Raw genomic sequence first — 12,263 nt, 5'->3', positions numbered from 1 at the left:
GGGTGGCTACGTTGAAGAATCTAAAATATATTTTGATGTGGTTAACACTTTTTGGTTACTACATGATTCCATGTGTCATTTCATAGGTTTGATGTCTTCACTATTATTCTACAATGTAGAAAATAGTAAAAATAAAGAAACCCTTGAATGAGAAGGTGTGTCCAAACTTTTGATTGGTACTGTATGTCATTGTTTATTGTTAATTTATGTAAAATTCCTGCATAAAATAAACAGTAATACAACCATATAAATCCTAAATATTGACTTTATTGATGAAGTAAGTATCTCAGTTTATGATCTTGCCTTTTACATTTCACATCAGTCTTTCAGCCAAATGAGGTAGGAAATAAGGATGCAGAACAACCTCTTCCAAGTAAGTTAGTTGTCATAGATAACTGAGGTCAATCAGTCAGGAACAGTAACTGAAAACTTGAGTCCTCTAAGACGTGTGTTTCAATGTGGGTCTTGGTTTTCTGGTGCAGTACTCAGACTAGAGGAGTTATAGGGCTGGACCACAACTCCAATACAGGCTTCATGTTATGGATGTAAAGTGACTCACTTTCCCTCATGTGCGGCCCATTCACTGTACCCCCCCTGATAGTGCCGAGCCCTAGGAGAGAGAAGGGGAGGAGAGAGGGGGAGATCTTTCAGGTGTCTTCCAGTATATGTATATGAGAATACTGTATGTCCACACTAATGTACCCTAATAAGGTATGCCAGGTGAGTTAAAGTGTGTTCTACCTGTTGAAGCCCAGTTGTCGGGCAATGGCTAGAGCTTCGGCGCTCCTCCGGCCCTTCTGGCAGTGGAACACAATGTTGTCATCATCTTTCCCAGGAGCCTTCACCTCGAACTGCAGCTGGAAGTGATCTGGTGACAGCTTTAGAGATTCCTCCAGCTGGCTCACTGACAGACCCACACATACACGCTGAACATTAGTAGAGATTGCGCGCATGCACAGATACAGTACACATAAAAACACACACCTTTGATAGGTTAATATACACCATGTTGTGTAGTCTACTCACATGGGATGTTTACAGAGTCCGGGATGCGTCCAGCCATGAACTCATCTTGGTTGCGGACATCGAACAGCTGGACGTTGTGAGTGGACAACATGTTCTTCAGCTGCTTGTAGCTCACCACCGAATCTGAGACACACACACACACACCACTATAATGGGTTCACTGCTAATCCATAATCATATCCCCTGTCCCATCAATATACATTGTTGTCTGTTGTTAAAACCTTGATAAACCTGGACTCACCATCCATTGCTTGAAAGAAAGACTTGTAAACCAGGAATGATTTCAGCCAAAAGGATCCTACTGGTGGTGAATTCAGTGAAACTAAACTGTTCAGGACAGAGGTTTACTAATAGAGGATTGCAGGCTGTGTTACAAAGGTTGACTATAGTGCTGGACCCCCAAACACAGTCTATAGTTGAAAAGTATGAATAAGCCAATGAATGAATCACTTGAACCAGGCCCAACCACAAACTGCATGGCAGCAGATCCATTCACACACACACTTTTTACTGGAAAGTGCTGATTACCTTTTTTTCAGTTAGTCCTAACATCTGGGCTAACCAACCAATCCACTCATCAGCCATTCTAATTATGTTTTGCTACTCTAGGTGAGCATTTGAAAACAAGAGCATGTTAGGGAGCATGTTATGGAACCAGTCACCAATATGGCTACAGCAGAAATGCTGCAATTAAATAGCCTTTAACTAGTTTCCTTAAAGGGGAAATCTGCCAATCAAATTATCACAAAGCAGATACCCCGCCACTGTATTGGTAAAAATCTGAGGGATGTGGCTGGATAAATGTTTCCACTCTCAAATTCATAGACAGAGTTATGGATGCTAGCACTGACTAACCATGAGATCAAAATGATAATTGTAAACAAACTCTGTTAAAACTACATTACAAACAATGGAGTAAAACAAGCTTATATTTTGGGTTCTGATGGGGCATGACAGTTGTATGGGGTATGAGTGAGTTCATGAGGCATTTATAAGTTATATTCTTCAACAATCAATGGGTAGTGCTTAAATGTGTAAATCAGGAGGTGCCAGAACAAAAAGTGAGCGCAAGAGGGTTTTTTTTCATTCTCCTTGGGAGCTCTGGTGGCAAAGGAACCAAAAAAATTCCCTTCATAATAACGCAATGCATGTCACCGCATTTACGTAGTGGCATAGAGAACTGAGCAGTAGAGTAGAGGCACTTATACATTCCACACATGGAACATTTTTAGCATCCTAGGGTCCAGATTTTTGGGGGTTTAATTCTAATTATCTTCTGTGACCAATTTTTACTAGATCCCTGCCTCAGCCCTACCCATGCCTGCTACGTTAAGACCCTACCCATGCCTGCTACGTTAAGACCCTACCCATGCCTGTTAAGACCCTACCCAGGCACGATTGCTTCTACCCGAAACTAGAAATAACTTCCTGTTAGTACACCTAAATCCATTAGCCGCTTTTCCCTGTGTCACCCGCTACCTGCGTGCTGTTCGCTCTGCATGTGTTCTGCTCATGGCTGCTCTGAGTGAGTATAGCAACAACTCCGCTTGGGCTCAATGACCAGACATGAGAGCACAGAGCATGGCTGCGAGCTGCTTTTCGTCACTCAAACATTTGTGAAATAATCTCTTCGGTTTTATATTTGATGAGGTTCAACCCACACACCGCCCACTCCACCTAGTTAGAGAGAGGGGAATCTTGGGAGTTGTTGGAATTGGGAACATCAGGACTGATCATGACATTCAAAGCTAGATATCTAGACTCAGACATTGTTTTAAAATACAATGTTTTGTGAAAGTGTCTACAATAGACGAGTAAAAACAACAAAACCACTGTATTACATGGGTAAAAATAGTCCTTTAACCTGTATATGCAGGGGCGCAACTTTCACATGGGACGGGGGGGGGGGACATGCCCCCCCATTCTGAAATGTACAGATGAAAAAGTCTTCCCTTTGATCAACAGGAGCCATTTGCTTTCCAACCTGTGTTTTCCTGTGATTGTATTTGAAATGTTGTGAAAGGCCTGTTTTGGCTGTATGCTGTTCACTGAAAGATTTGCAGCAAGTTCCCGACTGTAGGCTATGGCTTGTGATTGGGCTACACACAATCAACAGCTAGGATCCTCTGTGGCGAAGTTATAAGCCTACTCCTGGTGTAGTATTCTGAATTGTTTCATTTATTTCTGAACAGACTGCAGTAATTCTATAACTTTGTCAAATTTATTTCAATGCATCATCCATTTCGTATGATGTTACGAATTACAATTCTGCCATCTCTCACCACAATTGGCAAACAATTGGCCAGTCAGCCATGTGTTGTTCTCAAACATCAAATCAAAATGTTATTTGTCACATGCGAACGGTGTAGTGAACAGTGAAATGCTTATTTACAAGCCCTTAACCAACAATGCAGTTTTAAGACTTTAAAAAAAAATCTAGACTTGGAGCTCCGGTACCGCTTGCCGTGCAATAGCAGAAAGAAAAGTGTATGACTAGGGTGGCGGGAGTCCTTGGCAATTTTTGGGGCATTCCTCTTACACCACCTGGTATAGAGGTCCTAGATGGCAGGAAGCTTGGCCCCAGTGATGTACAGGGCCACACGCACTACCCTCTGTAGTGCCTTGCGGTCGGAGGCCGAGCAGTTGCCATACCAGGTGGTGATGCAACCAATCAGGATGCTCTTGATGGTGCAGCTGTAGAAGCTTTTGAGGATCTGAGGGCCATGCCAAATCTTTTCATTCTCCTGTTGGGGAATAGGCATTGTCATGCGCATTTCACGACTGTCTTGGTGTGTTTGGACCATGATAGTTTGTTGGTGATGTGGACACCAAGGAACTTGAAGCTCTCAACCGGCTTCACTACAGCCCTGTCAATGAGAATGGGGGCTTGCTCAGACCTTTTTGTGTAGTCCACAATCATCTCCTTTGTCTTGATCACATTGAGGGAGAGTTTGTTATCCTGGTACCACTCTGCCAGGTCTCTGACCTCATCCCTATAGGCTCTCATCATTGTCAGTGATCAGGCCTACCACTGTTGTGTCATCAGCAAACTTAATGATGGCGTTGGAGTCATGCTTGGCCATGCAGTCATGGGTGAACAGGGGGCGCAGGAGGGGACTGAGCACACACCCCTGGGGAGCCCATGTTGAGGATCAGTGTGGCGGATGTGTTGTTACCTACCCTCACCACCTGGGGGCGGCCCGTCAGGAAGTCCAGGATCCAGTTGCACAGCGAGGTGTTTAGTCCCAGGGTCCTTAGCTTAGTGATGAGCTTTGAGGGCACTATGGTGTTGGACGCTGAGCTGTAGTCAATGAATAGCATTCTCACATAGGTGTTATTTTGTCCAGGTGGGAAAGGGCAGTGTGGAGTGCAATAGAGATTTCATCATCTGTGGAACTGTTAGGGAAGTATGCAAATTGGAGAGGGTCTAGGATTTCTGGAATAATGGTGCTGATGTGAGCCATAGCCAGCCTTTCAAAGCACTTCATGGTTACCTTGGCAGGTTACCTTGGTGTTCTTGGGCACAGGGACTATGGTGGTCTGCTTGAAACATGTTGGTATTAAAGACTCATCTAGAAGAAAAATAAATGCACACCTATTTAGGTGAGGTGCTGGCTAGCGGAGTAGAAAAACTTGAAAATAAAAGAGCTGCACACTCTAGGAGCTCAGATGCAAAAATGTAATTACAAACGTTTCGACAGCCAAGCCGTCATCAGGGTATAATCACAAACACTGCGGAATTACTCGTTTATATAGTGTCAAAAGACACAGGTGTCTGTAATCATGGCCACGAGTGGCCTAATATCATTGGTTAATTCTCAATTATTAAAATGGCATACAAAGAACAGCATACAAACAACAAATGGATAGCATACAATCATAGATTCATTTTAGACTACACAAGCTTACAAACAATTACAATGGCAAGTAACAATAATCACAAGAATGGCTTCAGACTAAGTCAGGGACAGGTTGAAAATGTCAGTGAAGACACTTGCCAGTTGGTCAGCATATGCTCAGAGTACAAGTAATCCGTCTGGCCCTGTGAATGTTGACCTGTTTAAAAGGTCTTACTCACATCGGCTACAGAGAGCGTGATCACACAGTCATCTGGAACAGCTGATGCTCTCATGCATGATTCAGTGTTGCTTTCCTCGAAGCGAGCATAGAAGTTATTTAGCTCGTCTGGTAGGCTTGTGTCACTGGGCAGCTGTGTTTCCCTTTGTAGTCCGTAATAGTTTGCAAGCCCTGCCACAACCGACGAACACTCGAGCTGGTGTAGTATGATTCAATCTTAGTCCTGTATTGACGCTTTGATGGTTTGTCGGAGGGCATAGCAGAATTAGCATCTGTGTCCTCTGACCACCTCCTTATTGAGCGAGTCACTGGTACTTCCTGCTTTAGTTTTTGCTTGTAAGCAGGAATCAGGAGGATAGAGTAATGGTCAGATTTGACAAATGGAGGGCAAGGGAGAGCTTTTGTATGCGTCTCTGTGTGTGGAGTAAAGGTGGTCTAGAGTGTTTTTTCTCTTCTGGTTGCACATTTAGCATGCTGGTAGAAATTAAGTAAAACAGATTGAAGTTTCCCTGCAATATTGTCCGGCTACTAGGAGCATCGCCTCTGGATGAGCATTTTCCTGTTTGCTTATGGCCCTATACAGCTCGTTGATTGCCGTTTTAGTGCCAGCGTCGGTTTGTGGTGGTAAATAGACAGCTACAAAAAATATAGATAAACTCTTGGTAAATAGTGTGGTCTACAGCTTATCATGAGATCCTCTACCTCAGGCGAGCAAAACATTGAGACTTCCTTAATTTTAGATTGTGCACCAGAGGTTATTTACAAATAGACCCAGACCGCCACCACTTGTCTTACCAGAGGCAGCTGTTCTATCTTGCCGATGGACTGAAAACTGCACCAGCTTGAGGTGAGTAATCGCTGTTCTGATGTCCAGAAGTTATTTTCGGTCATAAGTGACAATAGCAGCAACATTATGTACAAAATAAGTAAAGAAGTAAGTTACAAACAATGCAAAAAAAAAGAAAATCGCACAGTTGGTTAGGAGTACATAAAAATGGCAGCCATCCCCTCCGGCACCATTCTGTCCACAAAGTTGCACAAACCATAAACCCAGGCCTCCCAACCAGAATCAAGTCTTAGAATAATGAGGCAGCGGCTGAAAATCTACATTCCGTTTTTTTTAGGGGGCAGGAAATGTTACTAGAAGGCCATTCCAATTAACTTTTACATTGCATTGAAAAATATACAATAGGTTCTGGAACGAAACAGTCCAAAACTGAGAGGTGGTTCAAATTAAAAGCTGTAATATGTAACTTTTTGGGCTACCTGACCAAATTCACATTGAAAAGTGGAAGCCACTCTAAGAAGCGGTCTAAGATACGCTGGACCTTGTTTTGTCCCATGGAATAAATGTTGTGGATCTTAATGTTTTTCCTCATAATCCTGGACTATCGGACCACCATTTTATTACGTTTGCAATTGCAACAAATAATCTGCTCAGACCCCAACCAAGGATCATCAAAAGTCGTGCTATAAATTCACAGACAACACAAAGATTCCTTGATGTCCTTCCAGATTCCCTCTGTCTACCCAAGGACGCCAGAGGACAAAAATCAGTTAACCACCTAACTGAGGAACTCAACTTAACCTTGCGCAATACCCTAGATGCAGTTGCACCCCTAAAAACTAAAAACATTTCTCATAAGAAACTAGCTCCCTGGTACACAGAAAATACCCGAGCTCTGAAGCAAGCTTCCAGAAAATTGGAACGGAAATGGCGCCACACCAAACTGGAAGTCTTCCGACTAGCTTGGAAAGACAGTACTGAGCAGTACCGAAGAGCCCTTACTGCTGCTCGATCATCCTATTTTTCTAACTTAATTGAGGAAAATAAGAACAATCCGAAATTCCTTTTTGATACTGTCGCAAAGCTAACTAAAAAGTAGCATTCCCCAAGAGAGGATGACTTTCACTTTAGCAGTGATAAATTCATGAACTTCTTTGAGGAAAAGATTATGATTATTAGAAAGCAAATTACGGACTCCTCCTTAAATCTGCGTATTCCTTCAAAGCTCAGTTGTCCTGAGTCTGCACAACTCTGCCAGGACCTAGGATCAAGAGAGACGCTCAAGTGTTTTAGTACTATATCTCTTGACACAATGATGAAAATAATCATGGCCTCTAAACCTTCAAGCTGCATACTGGACCCTATTCCAACTAAACTACTGAAAGAGCTGCTTCCTGTGCTTGGCCCTCCTATGTTGAACATAATAAACGGCTCTCTATCCACCAGATGTGTACCAAACTCACTAAAAGTGGCAGTAATAAAGCCTCTCTTGAAAAAGCCAAACCTTGACCCAGAAAATATAAAAAACTATCGGCCTATATTGAATCTTCCATTCCTCTCAAAAATTTTAGAAAAGGCTGTTGCGCAACAACTCACTGCCTTCCTGAAGACAAACAATGTATACGAAATGCTTCAGTCTGGTTTTAGACCCCATCATAGCACTGAGACGGCACTTGTGAAGGTGGTAAATTACATTTTAATGGCATCGGACCGAGGCTCTGCATCTGTCCTCGTGCTCCTAGACCTTAGTGCTGCTTTTGATACCATCGATCACCACATTCTTTTGGAGAGATTGGAAACCCAAATTGGTCTACACGGACAAGTTCTGGCCTGGTTTAGATCTTATCTGTCGGAAAGATATCAGTTTGTCTCTGTGAATGGTTTGTCCTCTGACAAATCAACTGTAAATTTCGGTGTTCCTCAAGGTTCCGTTTTAGGACCACTATTGTTTTCACTATATATTTTACCTCTTGGGGATGTCATTCGAAAACATAATGTTAACTTTCACTGCTATGCGGATGACACACAGCTGTACATCTCAATTAAACATGGTGAAGCCCCAAAATTGCCCTTGCTAGAAGAATGTGTTTCAGACATAAGGAAGTGGATGGCTGCAAACTTTCTACTTTTAAACTCGGACAAAACAGAGATGCTTGTTCTAGGTCCCAAGAAACAAAGAGATCTTCTGTTGAATCTGACAATTAATCTTAATGGTTGTACAGTCGTCTCAAATAAAACTGTGAAGGACCTCGGCGTTACTCTGGACCCTGATCTCTCTTTTGAAGAACATATCAAGACCATTTCAAGGACAGCTTTTTTCCATCTACGTAACATTGCAAAAATCAGAAACTTTCTGTCCAAAAATGATGCAGAAAAATTAATCCATGCTTTTGTCACTTCTAGGTTAGACTACTGCAATGCTCTACTTTCCGGCTACCTGGATAAAGCACTAAATAAACTTCAGTTAGTGCTAAATACGGCTGCTAGAATCCTGACTAGAACCAAAAAATTTGATCATATTACTCCAGTGCTAGCCTCCCTACACTGGCTTCCTGTCAAAGCAAGGGCTGATTTCAAGGTTTTACTGCTAACCTACAAAGCATTACATGGGCTTGCTCCTACCTATCTCTCTGATTTGGTCCTGCCGTACATACCTACACGTACGCTACGGTGGTTGAAGATATCCCTCTAGTGGTGTGGGGGCTGTGCTTTGGCAAAGTGGGTGGGGTTATATCCTTCCTGTTTGGCCCTGTCCGGGGGTGTCCTCGGAGTGGGCCACAGTGTCTCCTGACCCCTCCTGTCTCAGCCTCCAGTATTTATGCTGCAGTAGTTTATGTGTCGGGGGGCTAGGGTCAGTTTGTTATATCTGGAGTACTTCTCCTGTCCTATTTGGTGTCCTGTGTGAATCTAAGTGTGCGTTCTCTAATTCTCTCCTTCTCTCTTTCTCTCTCTCGGAGGACCTGAGCCCTAGGACCATGCCCCAGGACTACCTGACATGATGACTCCTTGCTGTCCCCAGTCCACCTGACTGTGCTGCTGCTCCAGTTTCAACTATTCTGCCTTATTATTATTATTCGACCATGTTGGTCATTTATGAACATTTGAACATCTTGACCATGTTTTGTTATAATCTCCACCCGGCACAGCCAGAAGAGGACTGGCCACCCCACATAGCCTGGTTCCTCTCTAGGTTTCTTCCTAGGTTTTGGCCTTTCTAGGGAGTTTTTCCTAGCCACCGTGCTTCTACACCTGCATTGCTTGCTGTTTGGGGTTTTAGGTTGGGTTTCTGTACAGCACTTTGAGATATCAGCTGATGTACGAAGGGCTATATAAATAAATTTGATTTGATTTAAGAGCGCTATTTCTATATTTCCCTTTCTTAAGTTTAGGTTTTGCATCTTAAACTTCGGTTTTGCACACCGGCTTCAAGTAGCTTAATACAAAAGTTTTGGTTATGGAAAATATATTTCCCATTGGTTTAGATGGTGCAATGACTCTCTACTATAGTTGCTTGTTTTGTCACAAACTGAAATTAGGCAAACTATTAATATTTTAGCAACCAGGAAATAGCGGAGTGATTTCTGCACAGTGCATACATTTTAAGCACCGTCAATGGGTAGGCTATATATAATTAATTCAAAAGTCCAAAATTGTTGTATCAATCGCAGATTGCCCTTAAATTAACACTCAAAATGTGCCTTAGGCTATATGATGACATGGTAACACATAGGCACGGGTTTATATAGTGCAGTCACATTGAACAACAACTAGGTCTATGTTGGATTCAGGTTGAACAACTGATTAACCAAATTGACAGGCCTCAAGAAGAGTGGTGACCGTGACAGATGGAAGCATTATAGCCTACCGGGGTTGGGCAAGGAGGACTCGCTGAATCTGGTTGTTGAGGTCGTGAAACCACACCATTGGCCTCTCATACCGAGCGAAACGCGGCTGCTGGTTTCCGCAACGGTCAGAAATATTCTCCGTAACAGCAGACCTGACACCATGTTGACCATAGACCGGCTTCCCGTTGTAAGCAAAGGAACAAACTACTTTATCATAAATGTATTACACAGTGTTTTCTTTCTGCCCCCTGCCGACAAATACGTGTTAACAATGTGTCAAGAGTGCACGTACCCTAACCATTGTTAAAGTGTTGAGAAATTCGGCCATGCCTATCTCGAGTCATATTATCGAGAAAGATAAGAAAGAGGCAATTGCGTCGATTTATGAGTTCAATGAATTAGGCCCTTAGTGAATGGGCGCGTTCGAGCAGATTACTTTTGTCAAGTAGGTGACCATCGTTGATCACTGCCTTTCAACGTGTGTTGCATTTCGGGAATAAAAATTGCCCGACTTGCGCCTACATGTCGACTGCATGAACTTTACAAAAAAAAAAACGTCTCGTTTTTTACTGCAGTTCTTCACCAACTGCATCCTGCAGCTATCGCCTGCATTGTGGGAGGCTCTATTGTCTCTAATTAATGTATTTTTGTTTCACCCACACGAACGTGACCATAGATAAGCACTTGGTATTTTTTTTCTGGCCAGACGGAGCACGAGAAAGGGAACGCCCAGACGACAAAGTCCCATCTGGCGTGGACTAATAAAATGTATTTTATCTTATCTTCTACAGAAAGGAACCTTGACCATTGTTCTAGTTTAGCCTATTTTACAGGCAATATGTTGCGTTCCAGTGCAGTGCATGGGAATTATTTACAGTGGACCCTAAAAAGTTACATAGGCCTACTTCTACATCAGCGGTCTGCCAGCGTGCTGACACTGATGGGTTGTCGGGTCTGATGGTTTGTTTATATAGCAGGTTAGGATTATTAACATGACAGGTTAGGATCATTAACGTGACAGGTTAGGATAATTAACATGGCAGGTTAGGATAATTAATGTAACAGGTTAGGATAATTAATGTATCAGGTTTGGATAATTAACGTATCAGTGGTGACCCATCATTCAGGGCAGGTGGGGCTGTTTTGAGCCCCACATTTATACCCAAAAAAAAAATGAAATACCGAAAATGTAATTTAAAAAATTGTGTGGGAGGGGGGGCTTGCCTGTTTTGCATGTCATTTTGCCATTAATATGTGTCACATATCAGTTTTTTAAACAATGTAAAAAAATATATATATATATATATATCATTGAGTTAATACAGCTCCAAAATGCAGGTCTTTCAGCTTAGCTCAGTGCTTTCTGTGGTGGTGGGGCAAGCCAGCAGAAAATATGCAGCGTTGCGTCGTGATTGGCCCAGTGTTCTGTCACTCATGGGAACACTACATCACCACCAAGTCAAAGGGTAGAGCTAGAGAATTCTAGCTCCTTGGGTGCTGCCATAGAGTTACGTTAGAAGTGCCCATCCAAGAAGGCACAAGGTTATTGGCTACAGATAAAATTATGTCAAATCACATTATATCTACAGTAGCTTTGATTGGACTGATCATGTCAACATCATACTTTAAAAATCTTAGCTAGCAGTCATCATCATGTATCAAGTCGACAATCTACTGGCAAATACTTTTTAATCCTTGTCATATGAAGATAAATAATAAAGGGAAATTATAGATAAACGTATCAGTGCTCATCGACTATTGGACATAAACATTACACAACAAGGTAGAAATGGCAAATTCAACAATGAGTGGTTTGGAAGAAATCAGTGACAGTGGCTAACTGCAAGCATTGCAAAGCAATCACTCACCTGCTATTCAGTGGAGTGGCTGTGTGGTCCAAGTTTAAAATGATAAACATTCAACATTCGCCATGCTGTCAATGCCATGCTGTCAATGAATGTCAATGCATGATTTGTGCCGCATTCAAAATAATTGTTGAATCGGAACTGCGATAACTTGACTTCAGTGAGTTCAAGACAACTGAGAAGTCGGGAATAAACAAGCTCCGACTGAGAAAATACGTTTTGAACGGTCATCCAACACGGAATTGTAAATCCGGCCTCTTTCTAGAGCTCCGACCTGAAGATAAATGACGTCATCATGATTCGACTTTTTCAGAGTTCCCAGTTGTTGTGAAAGCACCATAAATCCAGAGAATGTTAGACTTTGATGATAAAATTTGCCCACGAAGGACCTCCGCGCCACCTTTCTGTTCAAGTGAGTACAGCACAGCAAGATGAGTATGCTGTATGCTGCTGCATAAATTATGCAATATGCCAGGGAGATATGTATCCTGTAGCTAAGAAAGTAATACTAAGATTATGTTGTGTAATAAGATGTCAGTAGCCCATGTGCCTCACCCTAATAATTTGGTATTTTTACCCCTCTTAATTTTGCCTACTGTTCTAACTTGGTGGTGCACATGTAGCCTATAACTTGTTTTAGAAAAATGTAATCATTGAATATTG

General features: G+C 42.3%; 1 protein-coding gene across 1 annotated transcript; it reads right to left on the bottom strand.

Moving 5' to 3' along the window:
- Positions 1 to 247: 247 nt before the first annotated feature.
- On the bottom strand, positions 248 to 10,153 carry si:ch211-161h7.8 (thiosulfate:glutathione sulfurtransferase). The gene is made up of 4 exons (XM_021562393.2): positions 9,756 to 10,153; positions 1,027 to 1,149; positions 742 to 904; positions 248 to 610 (listed from the first exon to the last, which is right to left on the bottom strand). The coding sequence occupies exons 1-4, from the start codon at positions 9,904 to 9,906 to the stop codon at positions 556 to 558; spliced, it is 492 nt and encodes a 163-aa protein (XP_021418068.2). The 5' UTR covers positions 9,907 to 10,153; the 3' UTR covers positions 248 to 555.
- Between the last annotated feature and the right edge of the window lie 2,110 nt (positions 10,154 to 12,263).

The sequence above is a fragment of the Oncorhynchus mykiss genome, chromosome 15 (genome assembly GCF_013265735.2).
Source record: "Oncorhynchus mykiss isolate Arlee chromosome 15, USDA_OmykA_1.1, whole genome shotgun sequence".
NCBI classification, from domain to species: domain Eukaryota; kingdom Metazoa; phylum Chordata; class Actinopteri; order Salmoniformes; family Salmonidae; genus Oncorhynchus; species Oncorhynchus mykiss.
The sequence above is the reverse complement of the archived record's forward strand: the minus strand, read 5'-3'. Positions and strand labels throughout refer to the sequence as shown.

Excerpts from the sequence above, each read along its gene's own strand:
- si:ch211-161h7.8 (XM_021562393.2), bottom strand. The coding sequence starts at position 9,906 with ATGGTCAACATGGTGTCAGGTCTGCTGTTACGGAGAATATTTCTGACC. Across the intron at positions 1,150-9,755 it reads GTCCTCCTTGCCCAACCCCG|ATTCGGTGGTGAGCTACAAG; the intron begins GTAGGCTATAAT and ends TGTGTGTCTCAG. Across the intron at positions 611-741 it reads CGACAACTGGGCTTCAACAG|GGCTCGGCACTATCAGGGGG; the intron begins GTAGAACACACT and ends TCTCTCTCCTAG.